This window comes from Amia ocellicauda, chromosome 7, assembly GCF_036373705.1.
Source record: "Amia ocellicauda isolate fAmiCal2 chromosome 7, fAmiCal2.hap1, whole genome shotgun sequence".
Classification (NCBI taxonomy): Eukaryota; Metazoa; Chordata; class Actinopteri; order Amiiformes; family Amiidae; genus Amia; species Amia ocellicauda.
This window is the reverse complement of record NC_089856.1, coordinates 16,626,873-16,651,350: the sequence shown is the minus strand read 5'-3', so window position 1 is coordinate 16,651,350 and position 24,478 is coordinate 16,626,873. Positions and strand designations below refer to the sequence as shown.

The 24,478-nt window shown below is 43.3% G+C and overlaps 1 protein-coding gene across 1 annotated transcript; it reads left to right on the top strand.

Annotated features, from left to right (window-relative positions):
* Nucleotides 1-2,113: 2,113 nt before the first annotated feature.
* On the top strand, nt 2,114-23,213 carry aldh16a1 (aldehyde dehydrogenase 16 family, member A1). The gene is made up of 16 exons (XM_066708759.1): nt 2,114-2,757; nt 3,192-3,291; nt 3,408-3,534; nt 3,645-3,802; nt 3,988-4,065; nt 4,393-4,580; nt 4,687-4,839; nt 5,851-6,012; nt 7,230-7,465; nt 7,544-7,649; nt 7,728-7,888; nt 12,863-13,030; nt 17,449-17,653; nt 19,298-19,483; nt 22,440-22,565; nt 22,752-23,213. The coding sequence occupies exons 1-16, from the start codon at nt 2,668-2,670 to the stop codon at nt 22,911-22,913; spliced, it is 2,406 nt and encodes an 801-aa protein (XP_066564856.1). The 5' UTR covers nt 2,114-2,667; the 3' UTR covers nt 22,914-23,213.
* The last annotated feature ends 1,265 nt before the right edge of the window (nt 23,214-24,478 follow it).

Sequence of the window (24,478 nt, the reverse complement as noted above, 5' to 3'; positions counted from 1 at the left end):
TAGAGATGCCATCTTTCACATGCCCCGACGCAGGCATGGGCCTCTCTCTCGCCAACAGAATAGTACTGCTCAGTGGGGGTCAGGGCCTTGGAAGCGAAGGCCATTGGTCTTTCCAGTCCATCCTGTAGCTGAGACAGAACGGATCCCACTGCCCCAGCTGAGGTGTTGCATGTGACCACCATAGGACTGAATGGGTCAAAATCGGCAAGGACAGGAGGTGTGATGGTGAGCTGCTGAGCGGGCTGGCCTCCAGTTCCACGGCTCCTTCTTTCTCGAGGAGCTGGTGAAGGGGTTCTGTGGTCTGGGAATACTGAGGCAGCAACTGGAGGTAGTAGGCAGTCATCCAGAGGAAAGAGGCCACGTGGGAGGCAGAGGTGGGTTCTGGGATGTTGTGGATTGCCTCTATGTTCGATAAGAGTGGCTCAATCCTTTTGGCAGTCAGGCGAAAGCCCACAAAATCAATGGCTGGTGCTGCAAATGTGCAATTCTCCCCATTGAGCATCAGATGGTTTTCCTGGAGTGCGGTGAAAACCTTTTTTATTGGTAGCAGGAATATAATGTATAATGTAAATTTGAATTTGTAATGTTTGATTCCTTGTACTTAACTGTATTCTTGCACTTTGTATTGCACTTATGTTGTAAGTCACCCTGGATAAGTGTGTCTGTCAAGAAATAAAAAAAATAATAATAATAATATAAACTTTGACAAGTAATGGTTATGTTTAAGCACATTAAGGTACATTAAGGCGATACATTAAGTGTTTTAGACTCTTGATTTTGACGTTGTAAAATAAAATACAGGTTGAATCTCGTTCAGACAAAAATCTCAAAATAAGGAAAATATATAAATATGTCAAAGTCCTGGCCCATTTTCAATAGTAACAAGTAGTGTTTCGATACAATGACATTTCAGTACAATGAAATATTCTGATCTTCCCTTGTAGGTGAATTTGACCTCTTTTGACCATAACTTATTTGTAATGTATTTAAATCTAGTAATAGGGTAGATTGACGCTATGTGACGACGAGTTCAGTTAACTCCTCCACTGGCACGGCTGAGCCCCAGCCCAGCACTAGGTAAGGAGCAGGGTTGAAAATTCACGGCCTGGTCGGTCAGCTTGACAAAAGTGCCAGTGGGTAACATGCCAAGCCACGCCAGCCTGGTTCTGGCTCGGTATGAAAGACTTGGACACCCTGGTGTCTTGATTGGGACCAGCACCTGCCCCTGGCACTGTGGGCCTACCGGATGATGGTCCAGGAGTCCATGGAGTGTAGGCCAGCAGGACTAATGCTGGGACGAGAACTTCACACCTACTTGGACCTAGCATTTAGGTCGCTGCCAGCAGGTGGCCCCCAGCCCCCAGCCCCCAGCCCCCAGCCCACAACTGCTGTAATATATGTGCAAGTTGCATGCCTTTGCCACACCCAACCTCACACAGGCTGGCACAAAACTAGAACGCCAGTATAGCACGCACTGCTGGGGGCTAACCTATGGACCAGAGGACCTTATGTAGGTGTGCTCCCACCTGTAGTGCAAGGGGCTCTCCCCAACACTGGCACCATCATGGGAGTGACACTGTGAGGTGCTGGATTCAGTGGGGGAGGTGTGCTTTCCATGAGGGGCCAGCAGGCTAGGTGACCCAGAGACTGGATGTTGTCTGGTTGTTTAAGCCACTGGGACGTCTGGGTCCTGTGGTGGGGGCAGTACAGTGCCACCTTCTAGTTGAACATTGTGGCACAGAGGGGCTGCTGCCAGTATTGGCATATTTTGGACACATGCATGCTGGGAGTAATTCCTCAGACAGTGAAGTTGACTTGGTAGACAGCTGGGGTGAGTGGAAAACTGTGGTGAAACGTGTTGTGTTGTATGATTGCCATTTTCATTATTGACTCATACAGAATAATAAGGGAACATAATTGTTGTTCCCATTAATTTCAACATCCACCGTATTTCAAGCGTCAATGCACATGAGGCACACAAAATACGACTGTCTGGAAGTTGCACTGCTTCCGTAACTATGGGAGAAGCGACCTTCTTCCGGGTTCCATTTGTCACATATTTCCTGGTTGGACTCTTTGACCTTCTTCCGTCGGAAGTCGCCGTCTGGAAGCAGTGGGTGTCGCCTGGAAAGAAAAACTGTTCGGGGGGGAACAAATCGTCGTGTTTTTCCTTCTTAGGTAGGGTTGTGTGTGTGTGCTTTAACACTGCGGATATTGAACTCAGGGACCGAGGGACAGAGTTAGAGAGAGGAAAAGTAGTCATACATACAATACATTCTGCTTTTTGCAGGTGGCTTGAAAGAGAGAGAGGAACGGTTAAACGATTGTCAAAACAATAAGAAAAACAATTTAAACAGTTACAGAAAAGAGTTAGACAGACAGAAAGAGGAAAGCTTAAAATAGAAAGAGACTGAATTCCGTTATTTCGTCTCATTGTACGAATCTTCGACACTGCGCTACTGCTCAGACATATAAGCCAATAAATTAGACGGAATTAAACAGACTAAGAGAGAGAGAGAGAGACTGATTACACAGAGAAGGATAGCGATAGAGAGAGGAAAGGGAAAACTCGTTCATTAGCACATTGCTCGTCGATAAGTTCGTCTCGTTTCCGTGTGCGCGTGCACTTGAACTGCTTCATCTACACCAAAGCGCATTTGGGACCCAATGGCCGGCCTTACTAGCAAGACGGTGTTCGACATCTTCCAGTCTATGGAGTTCGGTCCGACCGGAGGAGACGGGACTGGAGTGGCGCAGGTGAAAGCATTTGCGACAATAAACGACAGTGTTTTAATGTAGTGTGCTGTATGAAAGGTAGTATGGTTGTGTGTGTGTGTATGTGTCTGATTATTACAGTGTGATTCTGATTATAACAGATCTTGTGGTAAACACGTGAGTGACAGACACACACGGATCAGGAAGTAGTGGTGGAGATTTAGTTTAAATATTGAAAGAAGCCACAAATACTGACATTAACACTGACTGACCTGTACTCTGCTCAGTGTTCCACTGCAGTGTGTTGTGGAGTCACACAGCATTATAAAGACACCCAGATTGCAGCCAAGTGAACTCTATGGTGATGTTAGATATTATGGCACCAATGCCATTCTTTGTTGCCATGGCGCTGTTAAATGGAAACTTAATGACCCCTTGGATGTCTGTGGTGGTGACTCTCCCTCCCTCTCCATCAGGCCTGGTTACAGAGGCACAGCCACACTCTCGGCCTGTTTATTGGGGGGAAATTTGTGCACCCTGAAGGCAGAGAGATTGATAGCGTCACTGACTCTGCAGGTAAGTGTGTCTCTGTGTGTCTCTCTCTGTGTTAGTTAGTCCATGTGAATGTGTTATATAAACCACCCCTCTCTACCTCTCTCTCTCTCTCTCTCTCTCTCTCTCTCTCTCTCCAGGTCAGTCAGTGTGCAGTACTGTCAGGGCGGTGTTTGCTGATGTCTCTCTATCTGTGTCTGATGCCAGGGAGGGCTGTGAGGTGTGGGGGGGGCTGAGTTGCCATGCCCGAGCCAGACACCTGTACAGGTGACCACACACTCACCTGTACCATATTGTAACACTGTACAGCCCTATAATACACTGTATTGTGACTCTCTCTCTCTCTCTCTCTCTCTCTCTCTCTCTCTCTCTCTCAGTGTGGCTCGCAGCATACAGCGGTTTGGTCAGTCTCTGTCTGCAGTGGCCCAGCTGCAGTGCAGCCCGGCTGACCTCTCAGCGCTGACAAGGCTCCTGTACCACCTGACCGGCTGGGCCCAAATGAGAGATTCGGTTCTGACCCACTGGAGCCCCCGCGGTCAGACAATCATCAATACGCTGACCGGCTGACTGACAGACACACCGGTTGACTGAAAGACACACTGACTGATTGATACACAGACTGATTGATACACAGACAGATTGACTGACACTCTGAGCTACTATCTCTCCCTCATTGATATTTCTCTCTCTCACACTGATACTGTGGTGTATCTCTCTTAGGTGTGGTAGCAGTGATTTCCACAGGAGACTGCCCCCTAGTGTTTCAGATGAATAAGGTCTTCCCAGCCATTGCAATGGGTGAGTGTGCTAATGTAGGTACTCTATACTGTAACACACTGTCCTGTATGGTAACACACTGTACTGTAACAGTGTAATTTATTAGACCTTGTTGTGCTATTTTACTCAGCTCTGCAATACAGTAATACTGCTGCTGCGAACGAGGGCAGGGGCCAGAGCTTTTTTTTTTTTCTCGTGTTGTTCAAGGGTGTTGGCTTGGGGGGCAGATCCCCCAATATAATGGTAGGGGAGACCCTGGCTAATCCACTTATTACCATTTTTAACAATGCTTTATCTCTGATTGGTTCCCAATTACATCATCCCTTCCCTCCTCTCTCCAAATCCCAGGCAACACAGTGGTGCTGCGGCCCTCCCCCCAGGCACGCCTCACCTCACTGCTATTGGCCGAGCTGTGCACTGGGGCCGGACTGCCGGCTGGTGTTCTGAATGTCATCACAGGTGATGACCTCTCTCTGGCGGTCGCGTTGGCTGAGCATTCCGAGGTCGACATGGTGACAGTTACTGGGAGGAGAGAGGTGAGGAGAGGAGAGTGTGTGTGTGTGTGTGTGTGTGTGTGTGTGTCAGTCAGTTTGTATGTCAGTCAATCTGTTATTAACTGTATTACCCCTCTCTTTCTCTCAGGAAGGGTTGGTGTTGGCGGGAGCGGCGGCTGCAGGGGGTGTCCCTGTGTCTCTGTCTGTGGGGGGGCTTTGTCCCTTTATCATCTGTGACTCTGCTGACCTGGACAGTGCTGTGGACTCTGTGATTGATGCAGCCTTCACTGGGAAGATAGAGGTGTCTCTCTCTGTGTGTCCCTGTCTCTGTCTCTTTCTGTGTCAAATTCAAATTCAAGTGTCCTTATTGGTATGACAAACAGGGATAGCAAGAATAACTGTAAAGTAATGTGTGTATATATGTATGTGAAATACAAAATATATAAAAATACACAGATTAAAAACATCAATTTTATATATATATATATATATACACATACAGGCTGTGTCTGTGACAGATTTTTAGTATCGATATATTGTTGAAGAATTTACCACCTGTATTACTGTTGTGGGGGATGGGGGCATGGCATTGTCCTCACAAAACCTTAAGAAGTAGGAAGACTCTTCTGGTTTGTTGTTCAATCAAACCATAGAACTACACAAATACACAACACAAACAGAATAAAATAAAGGTTTCAAAACGCTGTGCAAATGAAATTGTTAATAGTCTATGAGGAATCTAACTTAGAATTAAACTTTCTTCTCGCAGCACTTGCTCGTGGAACTGCCACTGTGGGATTTGAACCCCAATCACAGTGCAGTGACCTTACTGCAACATTAAATGGCGAGGTTTCAGAATCACGATATAAGAATAAAATAAAAAAAATCTCTGGTATTGACGATAAATTATGTTTCACTATGGTGAGGCGGTATGCTGTTTACTGCCACAGTTCTAATAATACATACACAGACAAACACGTGTCTTTCTCTTTTAGTGTCTCTCTGTCTCAAGTTCAAATTCAAATAGTGCTTTATTAGCATTTCAGGCATTTGTAGTAGGGCCAAAGCAATTCATAGACACTAACAGTAACAATAAACATCTGTGCACATTCCTTAACACAAATGCAACAAAAAAACTCTATGGGCATCTATCTGTTTGCGCTCAGTCAATCAGTGTGTATAGTATATGAACCCTCTCTCTCGCTCCACCACCTCCCTCTCTCTCCCTCTCTCTCTCTCTCTCTCTCCCTTGTCCTCCATCTCTCTCTCTGTTGCTCCCTCCCCTTCTCTCCATCTCTCCACCCCCCCTCAGCTTTGTCAGTGGCAGCTGCTGGTACAGGAGGCCGTGTGGGAGGCTGTGAGAGTTAGGCTACAGGAGAGGATTGCAACACTGCGCTGTCTCCCCCTGGTGGACACAGCAGTAAAGTGTGTTCTGGATGCTGCAATACAGGATGCTGTCCAGCTGGGTGCAACAGTGAGTAAACTAAAAAAAGCACACACCAGATCTAGAGATCCCTACATTAGAGGTCTTCACGGACCCGGGACCCGACCCAGGACCCATACGGGTTCGGGTCCATATTTTAAACGGTCAGCCTGGTCCGGGGCGAGTCCCGTTCTTGTACTTCGGGTCCCAGGTCTGTTTAACATTGTGTGTATTACCCAAGTGACGCGATGACTTATTCAATTGACGATTGGCTCTTTTATTTAGAAGGCGGGACTTATTCCGCCCTATCGGTGTTTGACAGATGACGTAAACCGAAGTGCATTATGGGCGTTGGCGCGATTTTTGAGATATCGTGGTTGGAGTTCATTCACTTTGTATCTAAATCTGTGGCAGACGTGTCTCAGAGCACAATGACAGCAGATTAGTAATGCTAACGTCAGCGGCCGTGGCACTGAACGAGCAGTCGTTATTATAGTTCAAAAGGGCAAACAGTGGAAGTTATCGTATTATGCAAGATACAAAAAATCTGCAAAGTTGCATTTGTCATCCGCCACCGTGACAGCAAGTGGGCTTTTGAAGCTGAAATAATGAGTGGATTTAAACACGCTCTTTCAGTCAGCAAGAGGAGCAACATGGATGTTATTTTACCAACTTTCTTGGCAAGGAGGACGATTGTATGCGTCACTGTCAGGTACAGGAGAGAAGCTACTAACATTACATTAGGTAAGACACAAAGTTTTATTTTCACAACTTGTAAATTAACTTGTTAATAGCGATTAGCAGTGGGATCTGTGCTGATCGGGTTAAATTGGGTATGTGTGTCCCGACCAGGTCCGAGTCCAGAGTTTAAATAATAGTCGGGTCCGAGTCGGGTCCGGGTAGCATATTTTCGGCATTTCTCGGTTCTGCACGGGTCCGGGTCCAAACTTTCGAATAATAGTCGGGTCCGGGTCAGGTCCGGATAGCACACTTCCGGGTCTCTTCGGGTTCGGGCACATATTTTTGGACCCGTGAAGACCTCTACCCTACATTAAATACTAGACTTGAAGTTTAAATTTTGCACCTAAGGCCCTGAATAGTTGAAATATAATAAAGTGAACACTGAGTAGAAGAACCATTAACTGAATCCTTTAGGAAACCCTCATCCCATTAGAGCTTTGATTTTAAATCATCTTTAGTGTGTCAGTCAGTCAGTGCATATCTAAACCAAATTCCCTTTCTCACTCCCTCTCTCTCTATTTCTATAGCTGATTCAGCCGCCTCCCTCACCCTCCCCCTCCCCCTATCTGTACCCCCCCACGGTGCTCTGGGGTGTAGCCTCCTGTGCCCCCTGTGTCTGGGCCCCCCCCCCCGGGCCCCTCCTTCCTGCCCTCTCCTTCCGCTCCATGTCCGAGGGGCTGCAGTTGGCCAATAACAGTGCTCGCAACCTGGCTGCCTCACTGTGGACCGATGATGTCACTGTGGCCCTGGAGAGTGCCAAGAGGTGAGGGGGACATGTGGTTAATACAGACACAGCCTGACTGTGCACATTGACACTGACTGTCCTCCTTCTCCCTCTCAGTCTGAAGGTTGGCACAGTGTGGGTGAACTCTCACTCTCTGTTCGATGCTGCGGCCAGTTTTGGAGGAGTGAGGGAGTGTGGGAACACTACTGACGGAGGAAAAGAGGTGAGGGAGAAAAAAGAGAGACTGCAGTGTGTCAGTTAGTGTATCAAGTGTGTCTAACTGTATATCTCTCTCTCTCAGGGTCTGTACCAGTTCCTCCAGCCCTCTCTCTGCCCCCTCCACCGCCCACGCCCCACTCCCTTATCTCTGGACTACAACAAATTTGGAGAGACCAATCAGACAGCCCCCCTCCCAGAGACTGAGCCCCCCAGAGCAGAGGACCCCCCATCACAGACCCTCAGGTTAGTCTCAATCTGTGTCTGTCTGTCTGTCCTCTGTTTCTGTGTATGTACTGTAGTGTCCAGTCAGTCAGTGTTAATGTACTGTAGTGTTCAGCAGTGAATGAGTCTTGGTTTTGGCATGACTGTCATAATGGCAATTTCAGCAGGTAAATCACGATTTTTTTTAATGTGAAATCTAAAGATTTTTTTGGAAACGTGTTTTATGACAATATGCAATAAACACCCATTCATATGTTTAGAAAAACATACAATAACAAGATGCAAAGGAAACCATGCATCTAAAGCCGAATCAGCGAGCCAACTGCTGGCATTTCTTTCTTCTTAGGGTTTACTGATCCAATCCCGCACACCAGCAACAGCACAGATAGTTACAACATGCTCTGTACTGCAATTCCACTGTTTCACTTATTTGTTTATTTTTATTGGAAATTCCTGGTGTAACCTAAAAATGTATATATTATATCTCTATATTGTTAATAAGATATTTTGGAGGTTTCCTTTAGTAGTGTTTTAGACCACTCTGAAATAAACAATTACCTTACAAACAACAATTCAAACTACATACAGATATTGAAAATAAAAAATAAATTGTTCAGGACTAGGGCTGCAACGATTAGTCGACTTATTCGACTTGTAAATTATGTCGACTTCTATTTCAGCCATCGAATAGTCATTTAGCTACGTTACCTCTATCTTAGCCATTCTTATTAATATCCTTGATATTAGCCCTATCGCCTAATATCCTTGGCCCATATTCCTAGCGCTGTATGAGAACAACTGTTTCATTCCAAACAGCAGTAGGTGGCAGTAATGCATCACTTGGTTTGTCATCCACCTCTATGCGCCTCACTGGAAAAATGTGTGAACCTGCACGTTGCAGCCAGCCACCGCATGAAACAACTCGGGCGAAAGCATCGAAACTGTGGGAGTAATTATAAGAGAGCGAGAATGATAACCGTACGGTGCTTTGTGGACTGTGTAAATCAGAATTAGCTTTCCAAAAGAGCACATCCGACAAGCTTGATAACTTGTAAGTTTTTGCAACGTTGCTAGTAATAGGGCAACTGTGGTATTAATTGTGACATTGCACTGACGAAAGTGTTGTATTTGCTGCTTACCTCCCATGTAAGGTTTTCTCTCATGCTAACCTATGCAAAAGTCTATATCCAAAATTCGACATCGAATTTGACATACCTATACATGCACGTAATTTTACATCTGTCTTCAATCGTGTCACAATTTCCCAAAGGTACAGAATAACTTAAAAGTGTCTTTTGAATACAAGCACACAGTTAAAATAATTTGGTTTCTCGCCAATGCTTGTGCACTGACAGTCGCAGCATTGATTTAAGCTGGGAAACTCAGGTTTACGTGTAAAGTAATCTTTAGTTATGCTGTAGACGTGGGATATTGCGCATACGTGCGCCGCGATGGAAGACGTGGATTATGTGCATGTTTCAGGCATGCCAAATTCTATTTAGAATTTTGGATATAGATATTTGAAACGTATGTAGGCTCCGGGCAATATGGAGGACAACAGGACTGAGCATTTAACCACTTCAATACCATGATGTACGCACACAAGTCAGATGAAAACCCTCACTGCCATGTCATGTCATTCCCAAAGCCAGTGTTGATACTGTAGAATGTGAATTGAAAGCCGGTGATCATGCCATGTTTTTATCCAATCACATGTTGTTTAGAGCCTCCATGTACCTGTGCGCATCTGTAAGTCTTCCGTCTATTGCGGCAATCCTTTTACAAGTATATAAATATAGTTGTATATTATAATTGCTAGTTTTATTATTAGTTGCACTTGTTTAGTTGTAGTTTATGTAGTTTTTACCAAGAGCTATACAGTGCTGTGGCGAGATACGTTCAGAAAACAGTGCTGAATAGAAGGCAATGAAGCAGCGTTTGCGGCAGCCAGATCCATGACAATGCTGCCCGGAGCCCTGTAGTGTATCTGTAGTGCTGTCTTCCAAGCTTATTGTATTGAACATTTCAATACATTGCACAGAACAAGCCACTGATGGCACAGGTTTTGATAGAGATTGAGTTTTAGTTGATAATTACTGTTCATTGTTTATTATTACAGCGTTTCAGTGTATTATTTTAATTTGCGTTTCAGTGTATTGTTTATTATTTTCATATGAGTTCCAGTGTATTGCGTATTATTAGTGTTTCAGTCTATTATTTAATATTTTTGATTTAATATTTTTTATTACAAAAGTTCGTTATTTATTATAAAGTATAATATTGTAAACAAAAAAATGATTTTGCATTGTTTTCTTTGTTCACAAATCCCTGTACTTATCTCTTTACTGAGCCTGGATATGTAGTGCACAGGAGCATAAAGAGTTAATGAAAAACACATTTTTTTTTTTTTTTTTGTATTTCAGTCATCATATATTTATATTTTAAAGCAATTTCAGGCATTGAATCATTATCATTCTTTTCAAAATCTGGTACCTGGGAAGAGTTTTCATTTTTTCATCTGGAGTTGAAGTGGTTAATTGTAATGTAAAATGTCTAGTCCTCCTCAGGGAAATCAGAGCCCTGTATTTACAGAGTTCGGAGAACTCGAGAATAGGATGCAATGTTGGCACCAGGACCCCATAAGAATGTATTGATAATAAAACAATGTTTTTGTTGTTGTGATTATTCGAATAATTGATCGGTTTATGTATAGAATACACGATTATCATATTAATCGATAGCTACAGCCCTATTCAGGACACAGCCCTGTTTAGTGTGTGTAGACACAACAGGAGACAGTTTTAATTAGTTTTTACTTTTTTAATCAAGGTAGTCATTATTATTTCATTATTTTCTTATTACAATACAGTATTCTACAGACCAATATCTGCACAGCATCAATTCAGTATAGCACCACTGTCTACAGTGTTCGCATTATTATGGATGATGGATTTAATGCAGGAGCATTTAGAAAGTGATCAAGATACAATGACAGCAGGAACAAGGTGCCAGGACTCCCAGGAGTACCGGTACCACCGTGACGGACGGTACTACCCTGACACAGAGCACTACCGGGAGACATTACTGCCATGATTCATTGTGCATGCAGTTTGACATGAGCTGGGTTTGAACCAGCAAACCACAGCTCATAGGGCTCAGTCTGCACTTTTACTGACTGAGCCACTCAGGAGGCAAAACACTGAATTGTCTAATGTTTAGCTTAAATAAAAATCTGAATGTGAAATCTAAATCTTAAATCTGTGTTTAGCAAAATAAATATTTAACTGATATGCAATGCAGGTGAGCTCTGTAAATGGCAATGGTTGAGATGTAGTGACTACAATAAAATAAATACAAAATCTATTTTCCCTGAAGATAATTTAATAACATCTTTAAACCACACAAAGTAAAATGATATATAATATTCTGAAGGAAGCTTAGGATGTTTCATAATTGAGGGTGTTTTAGTATCTTCCGCAAGTATCCCACAATATATCTGGTTATATCCATGAACCACACCATAAACCTCAATGCACTGGATGGTGTACCCAAGGGGAGAAATGTTTACTACTTGATACCATGGCTGCACTGCGTCCTTTCTCCGCTCAGTATATATAACACCCTTGCCTCAGCCACAGCTCGGTGAGTCTGTTTTATGCTTTTCTGAGCCACATTGTCACTGACTGCATTACAAACACACAATCAGACAACTTGAATACCCAGTCATTGCATGTTTCCCTCGCTCTCTCTCTCTCTTTCCCTCCTTCCCCTTCTCTCTCTCTTACTGAGCTTTTACTTGTATAATTGTGTTCTATACAGTTCTACACTGATAGTGATGCAGAATGCTGACCACTCCCCGTGTAGTGACTCTCTTCCTCCTCCTCTGTTCTCTCCATCTTTTATTTTAATTGAATCTCTTCTTTCCTTCCTTTCCTTTCTCTGTTTGTCTTTTAGTCTTTTTTTTCTGTTTTTGTGATTTTATAATTTTTCCATTTTGATTTCTCCTTTGAGTTAAGTATTACTTAATATGTATTTGTTATTTAGAATTTTTTATTTCACAAACAAACAATTAAAATTTAAATTATTTTAGGAGCTCGTATTTTTTGACTGATCTCTCTCTCAAATTCAAATTCAGAATCAAATTCAAAGGTGGCTGTATTGGTCTGATCAAACAGGAACCAAAGCAGTCCACACAATAAACAAATAACATGTTTATTATATTACACATGACTTGACAACTTAATTGGGACCTTTGCAATTGGTTGTTGTTATTTCTGTAGTCATCCATGTGGTTTAATCACAGCTTTGTGCCAATGTGCCACAGAGACTAGCTCTCTCCCAGGTTGGGTTTCCCCAGCGTTACCCTGAGCCCAAGCGATACGGTCAAGGTGCGGGCAGGGGCGGGGCTGAGGAATGTACAGCCAGCCACAACATGCCCAGCTGTGTTTGCCTTTGCTAAAACATGACATTAGGGGATCTGATAGCTTAAGCGCCTGGTTAAGCTATTGCATTACAATGAAACGGTATACACACCATGCATCCCAGTACAATACACAACACCACAGTATATACACACCTGTAATCCGTGGCCAGCCAAACAGAGGCTGACTTTCACAGTGGGGCAGAGATGGGTGGGGATGGCAGCCAAGAACAACACTCTGGTGGTGAAGTGGATTGTGGAGGGGGGGAACTCCTGCCCTCATATCTTGACTTCCCTCTGCAAACATTGGGGCTGCAGCTGGGCCTTTGGCTGAGCTGCTTAGAATTACCCAGGCCTTATGTCTTACACATGGAGGACAGTAAATCACCTGAAAACTAACGTTTTTATATATAAAAACATATTACGCAATATAATAAATACAACAATGATGATCTGAGTGTCCAGTTGAACTGTAGGGCCTGCCCGGTGCAGCGCTCAGGCTGGGACAGGCTGCTTCATGTCTTGCCACTTGTGGGACTGTGTGGCCTCTCTCTCTCTCTCTCTCTCTCTCTCAGGGTGGACCGCTCCTATAAGCTGTATATCGGAGGTGTTCAGTGCCATCCGGAGGCTGGTTTCTATGGTGCCCGTGTGTCCGGAGGGGGCCCAGGGGGGCAGTACTGTCCAGTTGGGTCCAGGAAGGATGTCAGGAATGCTGTGGAGGCAGCAGACAAGGCCCAGCCTGGGTAACATTCTGACACCCTGACACACTGACTAATACATTGACTGATGGACTGACATACGACTAATATATTGACTGACGGACTGTATGTCTCTGTCACTGTGTGTGTGTGTGTGTGTGTGTGTGTGTGTGTGTGTGTATTGTCTCTGTGTGTGTGTTTATGATTCAGCAACTTTTATATATATATCACTTTGAGCATCCACCATATCTGCATTTCTTCTTCTCACGCATCCTTGCTGGCTGTCTCTCTCTCTTTCTCTCTCTCAAATTCAAATGTCTGTATTGGCATGACCAGAATCAGTAGTGATAAATGCCAAACAGTAATACAATATAACAGCAATAAGAATGAGAGTAATTACTAAATACTATGAACATTAGTATCAACAAAATTATCTCTCTACAGAAGTGTCTCCTGTGTGAATAACTCAGTGTCCACTGTGTCCCTCAGGCTGTTGTATACTGGGCTGTTGGTAATATGCAGCTGGTGGCCTCTCCCAGGAGGACTGGGACTTTTGTGGAGTTTGGCAGGTCTGGGAAGTCTCACAGAGCTCTTTTATTTAGGGGGAAAATTCTATTCATATATTTGTATATTTTTTACATTTTAGAATGAAGTACAGCTCTGACTCCACCCCTTGTAATTGACAGTGGGAGCACAGCCTGTCCTCTCTGGGCCTGTCTGGTCTTGATGGCCAGGCTGTGTTCCCTGGGCCGGTACATTGTGAGGATCAGTCTGTGTGTGTCGTCTTGTCAGCCTGGTCAGGTGTTCCACTGGCCTGTAGTGTCCTTTTAGGGCCTGATATCACTCCAGTTTACTTCGTGCTTTGGTGTGTGTTTCCCTCTTGTGTGTGATGTAGTTGTCTTTGTCCGATTGTGTGTATTTATGTGTTACTGTCCTGAGGCTGGCTGGTGTCAGTGTGAGTTAGGGCAGTGAGCCTCAGGACCAGCTGACTGAGGGGGACTCTTCTCTGGGCTCAGCTCTTGGCATTGCAGGGCCTCTTTTAAATGTAGCCAGTATATATTTTTGCAGAACTCTGCATGCAGGGTTTCTGTTGTGTGTTTTTCACATTGAGCAAACTCCTGCCCTGAGAGTGACCCCACACTTCACTGCCATAGAGAACAATGGACAATTAGCCAAATTTTAATTTTCCTCTTGATGACATGGAATGGCCTGCATGCGTTCACTGCTAGGCTGAAGCTTCCTATTGAGTTGAGCGTGAGGCCTAGATAAGTGTAGTATTGTGGCCAATTTTAACTCTGCAGTCATTTCCTGTTTAGAATTCAATTAAATTCAAATTGGATTAAATTAGATTAGCTTTATTGGCATGACCAGAGTGCACTGGTGTTGCCAAAGCTTTAAAGAAAAAAACAAAAGTGTTACATTACTTTGACAATACAACAAAGAGTAATACAATAAATTCCTAATATAAACTGGGATGTGAAAATACAAACAAACACAGAATTAAACAATAAAATATCGACTCCTTTTATTTTTACATGTTTGTCTATTAAGATGTGTAGGTTGTACTTATGATCTCAGGACACCATGCTCGGTAAGGAAGGCCATTATCCAGATGTTGAGGATGCTGCAGAACACCTTCCCCATGGAGTTATTGGGGTCCAGTTTGTCTACACACAGATTAAACGGCTGTAGCAGGGCCTGTTGTGTTTCAGCATCTCATTGGAGATGCCATCAGGCCCACAGGGTCTCCTGGGCTACAGGGCTCGCAGCTCTTTCTTCAGCTCCTGCTCAGTAGTGGGGGTTCTGGTTGTCTTTAAATGCCAATTCCTTTATTTTTAGTTCCATACTGATATTGTTCTGAACTGATTTTTTGGTGAATGTTTTGATAATTTTTCAAAATGGTCTTTCCAGATATCTACATATTGGATTGCCAATTCTTTAGCTCTCCATTTGCTACATTTCACTGAGTCTCCACTTCTTTCGCGCCATATTAGGAGTGCAGTGCTGGCAGTGACACAGACATGTTTGTCAGTTTTTAGTGAGCCAAGCCAAGCTAGCCAAGCTGGCCATGCTGAGGAATAGGAGACACCAGACAGCACACACCGCTGCTGCATGTGCCCTCTCTCTGTCCAGGTCTCTTTTCTCTATGCGGTGCTACTGGAGTAAAGTCGCTACAGCCTGATTGGAGGCCTGGACTTGTTTCTGTGGATGTGGGGAGTCTGGGAGGCCCTCTGCACCACTGGCCACACCAACCAGCTGCTTTTATTCATTTGAGTCTACTGGTCGCACAAGTGTGGTGTGGTGTCAGTGAGCTGTTGACTTCTGCTTTATTTATTTGATTTTAATGGTAGTGTTGAGATGTTTGTATATTAATAGGCAGCACTGTGGAGTAGTGGTTAGGGCTCTGGACACATAACTGGAAGGTTGTGTAAGCTATGTATCTGAATTATTATTAATACAAATATATCACACACACATCCAACTAATAAGTAGGTATAGGGTAGAAAAAACATGTAAGATCAAAAAAGGAATACATGCACACTCACCACAGCTCCAATGTACAAAAGTATTTATTTATCCCATACCTCAAAGGTTTTCGAAGACAATCAATGTTTCGATCTGCACAAGATCTTCATTAGGATCCTGAAAATCTGTGAGGCTAAATAAATACTTTTATTTGTACATTGAAGCTGTGGTGAGTGTTGCACTTTATGAAATTAGGTTTTTTTGCCCTATTTATGCACTATGTAGTGTTTAGTGGGATGAGTGTAGGTGTGGTCATTTATTTAGGTTTTTAGATGGGAACTCCGCCAAAATTCCATAGTTTCTCAGGTTATTCTATAAGTAGAAACCTATTCTGTGTGCTTATGATGTCCAGCTCATTCTATGTACCATAAATCAGAGATTGAGAAATAGGCCATGATGTCATATGGGTGCTAACTCTGGAGCTGCTTTGCCGGAATTCAATGGGGAAAATCAGAAATTCATGAAAATCATTAAAAACTTTTTTGTTTTTAAGCCATGGTTAGAGCAAGCTGGTGTTCAGTCAAAAAAATTTAGTTACTTTTCTTCAGTCTTCTCGCTTCTGCCAGCAGCCAGATCAAAACTAAGGGCCAGGATTCCCCTTTGGATAATTTGCGTGCGCAATTCACATTCGTAGGCTGTAGCCTACACAGCAGTCCCTCTAATAAAATAAAATAATAATGACAGTTCTAGGTGGTGAAATAAACATTTTATGACTACAAACTGATGGTTCTTTTGGAAAGATAGGTTGATGTGGCTGTCGAACGTGCATAAAATGTTAGATTTTAATGATTTTCATGAATTTTCTGATTTTTTCCATTGAATTCCAGTAAAGCAGCTCCAGAGCACCCACATGACATCATGGCCTATTTCTTGATCTCTGATTTCTGGTACATAGAATGAGCTGCACATGAAAAACTCACTCCACAGAATGTTTCTACTTAACCTGAGTAATTATGGAATTTCGGTGGAGTTCCCCTTTAAAGTAGGCTATAATATATATTTATATGTATATCCTAATATGTGTGTGCTTTGTTTGTGGGTAATGTTTATGTGATTTTAGTGCAGGTGTTATTGGTGTGGGGGGATTGGGTTGGGTTTTTAGGGAGGAGTGGAAAGAGTGGGTGAAGGATAATGGTGATTCGTTTCATGTGCAGAATTGTTCCTTTCTCTCTCTCTCCCTCTTGTGCTCCCTCTCAGTGTAGTGTGAGTGTGCTGCAATGTCTAGTCACTTAAAGTCTCTCGCTCTCTCATATATATGCACTGATCAGCCATAACATTATGACCACTGACAGGTGAAGTGAATAACACTGATAATCTCATTATCATGGCACCTGTCAGTGGGTGGGATATATTAGGCAGCAAGTGAACATTTTGTCCTCAAAGCTGATGTGTTAGAAGCAGGAAAAATGGGCAAGCGTAAGGATCTGAGCGACTTTCACAAGGGCCAAATTGTGATGGCTAGACAACTGGGTCAGAGCATCTCCAAAACTGCAGCTCTTGTGGGGTGTTCCCGGTCTGCAGTGGTCAGTACCTATTAAAAGTGGTCCAAGGAATGAAAAGCGGTGAACTGGCGACAGGGTCATTGGCGGCCAAGGCTCACTGATGCATGTGGGGAGCAAAGGCAGGCCCGTATGGTCCGATCCAACAGATGAGTTACTGTAGCTCAAATTGTTGAAAAATGTAATGCTAGTTCTGATAGAAATGTGTCAGAACACACAGTGCATCGCAGTTTGTTGCGTATCGGGCTGCGTAGCCGCAGACCAGTCAGTCAGATACCACAGCACAACTTCAGAAGTCTAGTGGAGTCCATGCCTTGACGGGTCAGGGCTGTTTTGGCAGCAAAAGGGGAACCTACACAATATTAGGCAGGTGGTCATAATGTTATGGCTGATCGGTGTATATATATATAACTGTTCCCCTCCCTTCTCCCTCTCTAGTTGGTATAAGAAAACGGCTCATGTACGCGCTCAAATTCTCTACTTCCTGGCTGAGAACCTGGAACAGAGGAGGGAGGCGTTTGCCCAGTCTCTTAGCAACCAGACTGGCCTCTCATTGGCTAAGGGTCAGGAGGAGGTGGATCTTTCTGTTGCTGCCGCCTTTGATTGGGCGTCACTCTGCGACAAGCTGGGAGGGACAATCCAGGTCAGCCATACAGCTTTCTCCTCCCCTTTCCACTTATTTACTAATGACCAGTCATAGCCCAGCACCATTCGTAAGGCTGTTATAATGGGGTCTGCGGTAGAGGTCTTCACGGGTCCACCCGAACCTGAGGACCCGGGACCCGGGTTAACATTGTGTGTAATACCCGAGTGACGTGATGACTTTACCAATTGACAATTGGCTCTTTTAATTTAGAAGACGGGACTTATTCCGCCATATCGGTGATTGACATGAGACATATATCGGTGAGTGCATTATTGGCGTCATCGGGATTTTTGAGATATCGTAGTTGGAGTTCGTTCACTTTGTATCTAAATCTATGACAGACGCGTCTCAGAGGACAATGACAACACATTAGTAATGCTAATGTCAGCGTCGTGGCACTGAACCAGCATCGTTATTATAGTTCAAGTTATGTATTATACAGATACAAAAAAATTCTAAAGCTGCAAAGTCGCGTTTGTCCTCCGCCACCGTGACAGCAAGTGGACATTTGAACTGAAATAATATGCGGATAATACAGGCGCTTTCAATCAGCAAGAGGAACAACATGGATGTCATTTTACCAGCTGTCCTGGCGAGGAGGATGGACTGTGTGCGTCACGGTCCGATACAGGAGAGAAGCTACTAACGTTACATTAGGTAAGATAGTTTTATTTTCACAACTTGTAAATTAACTTGTTAATAGCAATTAACTGTGGTATCTGTGTTGATCGGGTTCAGTCGGGTCTGTGTGTCCCGGCCGGGTCAGAGTCCAGATTTCAAATAAGACGGGTCCGAGTCGGGTCCGTGTAGCACATTTTCGGCATTTCTCGGTTCTGTCCGGGTCCAAACTTTCAAATAATAGTCGGGTCCGGATAGCACACTTCCGGGTCACTTCGGGTTGTGGCACACATTTTTGGATCCGTGAAGTCCTCTAGTCTGCGGTCTCCAGTTTAAACCTGTCATGGGCTGTTATCAGTTTGTGTCTTTATAAGGTCCTGAGCCAGTGTGTATAAACTGTAGAATAATCTGTTCTGTCTGGATTGTTTGACTGGTTCCTAACATGCTGCACTCACTCACTGACACACACAAGCACATGCACAGAAACGCATACATGTACACACACACACCGAGACTGGCACACAAAGACACACGTGCACATACCAGACACTCATACACTCACTCCAGTGTCTCAATTCTGCACAAATCAGCAAAACCTTTTCCAGTGTTTTTCTTTGATTCCTCTTTTCACTTGACTCTTTCCCTTTTCTCTGTCAGTATTGTGATTTACAGTAAGTCAGTCAGTGAGTCAGTACATTAACTATTCCATTGACATACCTCCCCCCCCCCCCATTGGGAAGACTAATTGACTTCAGTGTTAACAAAGCATATACAGACAGGTTCAGTGTTCAGGAACAGGGCAATGGGAACAATAATACATTCTGTATTCATTGTTATACTGTATTTAATTTGTATGCAGATTGTTTTTTTTTTTATAAATGCAGAAATTATGCATTTAACATTTACAGTCATTTTGCATAGCATTGTTATATATAATAGTGTAATATATACACATGGCCTTGGAGTGTGCCTTGCCCCTATTTCCCCCTGCTCACACTGTCCACTCAAAATCTTTGTTTGCAGGATACTCCCCAACCTGGCTCCACTGTCTGTCTGAGGCAGCCAATCGGAGTGGTGGGAGTGGTCTGCCCTGATGACAGACCCCTCCTCTCCTTTGTCTGGTTAATGGGGGCAGCGGTCTCCCGCGGCAACACTGTCGTCATGGTGCCCAGCGAGAAGCACCCCTTCTCTGCCCTGCAGCTGATTCAGGTGAGTCTATCTCTCTTGCTCTCAAGTTCATATTCAATAAGCTTTATTGGCATGACACTGGTGTTGCCAAAGCTTTCAAAAATATTACTGAACAAACACAACAATTTCGCTCTACCCAGAAATTCTTGTCTGACAATTTTGATGGCTCAGGTCTACCTAATGTGGTAAATATTGTTCTTTCTCTTGTGATTTTAATCTGAACGTTGGAATGTCCTGTTTAGGGTTGATAACATTCTAAATAGTTGTGATACAAGATATTTTTTTCAATTTCCCATTTAAATATTTAAAGTTTTCACTTCCAGTTGTACATTTGCTGGACACATCTAAAGACTAGGAAATATGGATATTCGGATTTTGTTTTGTGAAAGATCATTAACATGCAAATCAATTTATAACTTTTTTGAAATGCGTTTTTCTGGATTTTTTTGTTGTTATTCTGTCTCTCATTGTTAAAATACACCTACCATAAAATTATAGACTGATCATTTCTTTGTCAGTGGACAAACGTACAAAATCAGCAGGGGATCAAATATTTTTTCCCTCACTGTACATATACAATGTCCAACATTGACATGGTCAATATCATAAAGCAGGCTTTGGGATGCAGGAGGCTTACTTAGCGATAACATTGCTATGCTTTAGCTATGCTGTAATCTTGGGAGGATAGATGATCTATAGTAACATAATAAACAACTGTTATTAATATAAAACATGATTATTTACAGGCATGGTGGCGCGGTGGTTAGAGCTGCGTGGAGTTTGCATGTTCTCCCCGGGCACTCCGGTTTCCTCCCACCATCCAAAGACATGTGGGTTAGGCTGATTGGTCACTCTAAATTGTGTGTGTTGCCTAGCGATGGACTGGCATCCCATCCTGGGTGTATTCCTGCCTTGCGTCCTATGCCTGCCGGGATCGGCTCCAGCTTCCCCGCGACCCTCACAAGGTTTTGAAAATGGATGGATGGATGGATGGATTATTTACAGAGCATCCGGAAAGTGTTCACAGCGCTTCACTTTTTCCACATTTTGTTATGTTACAGCCTTATTCCAAAATGGATTAAATTCATTATTTTCCTCAAAATTCTACAAACAATACCCCATAATGACAATGTGAAATAAGTTTGTTTGAAATCTTTGCAAATTTATTAAAAATAAAAAACAAAAAAAGCACATGTACATAAGTAGTCACAGCCTTTGCCATGACACTCAAAATTGAGCATCCTGTTTCCACTGATCATCCTTGAGATGTTTCTACAACTTGATTTACCTGTGGTAAATTCAGTTGATTGGACATGATTTTGAAAGGCACACACCTGTCTATATAAGGTCCCACAGTTAACAGTGCATGTCAGAGCACAAACCAATCCATGGAGTCCTAGGAATTGTCTGTAGACCACTGAGACAGGATTGTATCGAGGCACAGATCTGGGGAAGGGAACAGAAAGCTTTCTGCAGCATTGAAGGTCCCAATGAGCACATTGGCCTCCATCATCCGTAAATGGAAGAAGTTTGGAACCACCAGGACTCTTCCTAGAGCTGGCCGCCCGGCCAAACTGAGCGATCGGGGAGGTGACCAAGAACCCGATGGTAACTCTGACAGAGCTCCAGCGTGTCTCTGTGGAGAGAGGAGAACCTTCCAGAAGAACAACCATCTCTGCAGCACTCCACCAATCAGGCCTGTATGGTAGAGTGGCCAGACGGAAGCCACTCCTCCGTAAAAGACACATGACAGCCCGCCTGGAGTTTGCCAAAAGGCACCTGAAGGACTCTCAGACCATGAGAAACAAAATTCTCTCGTCTGATGAAACAAAGATTGAACTCTTTGGCCTTAATGGCAAGCATCATGTCTGGAGGAAACCAGGCACCGCTCATCACCTGGCCAATACCATCCCTACAGTGAAGCATGGTGGTGGCAGCATCATGCTGTAGGGATGTTTTTCAGTGGCAGGAACTGGGAGAGTAGTCAGGATCGAGGGAAAGATGAATGCAGCAATGTACAGAAACATCTTTGATGAAAACCTGCTCCAGAGCGCTCTGGACCTCAGACTGGGGCGAAGGTTCATCTTCCAACAGGACAACGACCCTAAGCACAGAGCCAAGATAACAAAGGAGTGGCTACAGGACAACTCTGTGAATGTCCTTGAGTGGCCCAGCCAGAGCCCAGACTTGAACCCGATTGAACATCTCTGGAGAGATCTGAAAATGTCTGTGCACCGACACTCCCCATCCAACCTGATGGAGCTTGAGAGGTCCTACAAAGAAGAATGGGAGAAACTGCCCAAAAATAGGTGTGCCAAGCTTGTAGCATCATACTCAAAAAGACTTGAGGCTGTAATTGGTGCCAAAGGTGCTTCAACAAAGTATTGAGCAAAGGCTGTGAATACTTCTGTACATGTGCTTTTTTTGTTTTTTATTTTTAATAAATTTGCAAAGATTTCAAACAAACTTCTTTCATGTTGTCATTATAGGATATTGTTGTAGAATTTTGAGGAAAATAATTAATTTAATTCATTTTGGAATAAGGCTGTAACATAACAAAATGTGGAAAAAGTGAAGCGCTGTGAATACTTTCCGGATGCACTGTACGCTGCTCTGGTCTATGGCAGATCAGCACCAGCCTGTCCCGTATATGCCTGCCACAGGCTAGGCTTCCCTTCCTGGAGATTAAGGCAGAAGAACAAATGTTTACACCAGTAACTTGAATATAGTTACTCACCCATCCCAGTTGTTTGGGTTTTTATTCAGGGTTGGTCCCCATATCTCTCTGCCATACAGTAGAATGGGCTGAATTATGCTATTAAATATTTTTAACCAGATTTTGATTGGTTTGATTTTGATTTGATTTTGAAGAAATGCCCTGCATGCTTTTCCTTTCAGCTGTTATAGCGAGGCTACATGTGTCTGAAGAACTGACCCGTCAGTTGGTGTCTTTATTAACCCGCTCCCTCTCTCTCAGGTGCTGGAGACCTCTGACATCCCAGCGGGTGTGGTCAACATTGTGAGTGGGGAGAGGGATCACCTGACCCGGCACCTGGCGAATCACAGTGTAGTACAGACTCTGTGGTACTGGGGGTCACGAGAGGTCAGTGTGTGTTTCTGCTTCTCTTAGTGTATCTCTGTATGTCTGTGCATGTCTTAAGTGTTTCTTAGGTTGTTTCTCTATGTCTGTATGTGTCTTAGTGTCTCTGTATGTCGGTATATCTCTGTGTCAAGTTAATCAGTTACTGTGTCAGTAATGTATTAATGTTACCCCCTCTCCCCTCCCCAGGGCTGTCAGTTTGTGCGGTACACTTGTGCTCGGGCTGGAAGGAGGATGTGGGTGAATGAGAGCGAGGGAGGAGCAGAGAGGGAGTGGGGCTACAGTCGGATAGAAGAGTCTCTCCAGCACAGCACTCAGTACAAACAAGTCTGGATCCCAAGTACAGTGTAGACAGAGACCGAGAGACTGACTGACTGATCCAGTGGCTGACGGTTACCCTACAATATCTTCACTGCGCTGAGAGAGACAGACGGAGACACTCAGTTAGATATTATGGTTTATCAACCCACTGATGGCAGTGCATTAAGGTCTGATTAACCAGATGATCCAATTAGCCTGACCAATTAGCTTGATTTGTCACTGGAATTGTGAGCCCAGGTAATTAAGGACATGTTAATTTCAAATCTCCTCTCAACAGTACATCTCTGTATGGTTTCGTATCTGATGGTTTAATAAAGTATTCTAACATTACTTTCTGGAGTCTGGATGATTGACTGTTTAGGACGAGGTTTTCATGCGTTGAATGACTGTGGAAGTAAGCGCAGAACAGTAGGGAGAGGTCAGAGAGCTGCACCAGGACAATCAGACCCAATTAGAGCAATTAGTTCAGCTACAAGTACTACATTAACAATTTCCTTACACACAGTGTCAGACAAGTGTTACAGGATGAAATCTTACAGCTTTAACATCACAGCAACAAACAGATGGCTGTCATGGTAAAACTAAAGCCAAACAAAAAGACCATCCAGAACAAACACAGATACACTGAGGAGTGGTCTGATGAAGAGTACAACACAATACAGATGAATTTAACACTGATGTGCTGTGAGACACTTAAACACTACAAACAAACCAATAGAATCCTCACAGACATAGAAAACTCTATCAAGCACAACCAGTCTGGGAAATGTGAAATCAAAACTGGAAAAAAAAAAAAAAAAAAATCTATATCAGGCTGAACAGATGTATTGGATGCCCAGGGACAGTCCCAGATTAAAGTGTCCTGTGCCTGGCAAATAACCTGTCTCCAGGCTTTGTCAAGAATTGTACCAAAGGGTATGACATATTAATTCATTAGCTATGTTGTTGATTATTCAGTAGCCAATATTATCTGTAAGACTTGCATATTAATCAGTATATCATGCATATTCATTGATTCTTAAAAAAGTTTCCATGTACAGACTTTTTATTTATTTGCTTTCGAGGTCTCAACCTATAAATTTCTCCTGGGGTTCAGAACTTTCACTGAGTCTGGGGATCCTCCATATATCCGACACCTGTTTCTCTAGATTATTTTATCACCATTATATAATAATCATCTTATTGATGTTAATAAGTGTTCCTGTGGATTCCTTACACATCAGATTTCATAAAGATATGAAGCTTGGCTGGGATCTCAGTACGCACATTTACCAGGTAAGTGTCAAAGATTTTATTTATCTTTTCCCCTCTTAAAAGTATTCACAAAAGAGAACCATAGTGTACACAGTGAAAGCACAAATCCTGATTCTCAGGACTACATTTCTCAAAATTGCCTTCAATAAAACTGGGCAATAAAAAATAAAATAAAACCCTACTCTAAAGAATATAGTTAATCATCAAACAATACAGTAATAACATTCCTGGAAATGAAAGTGAAATCACTTTTCTGGAAACATTCCCATAAAAGCCCATGTACACTCACCTAAAGGATTATTAGGAACACCTGTTCAATTTCTCATTAATGCAATTATCTA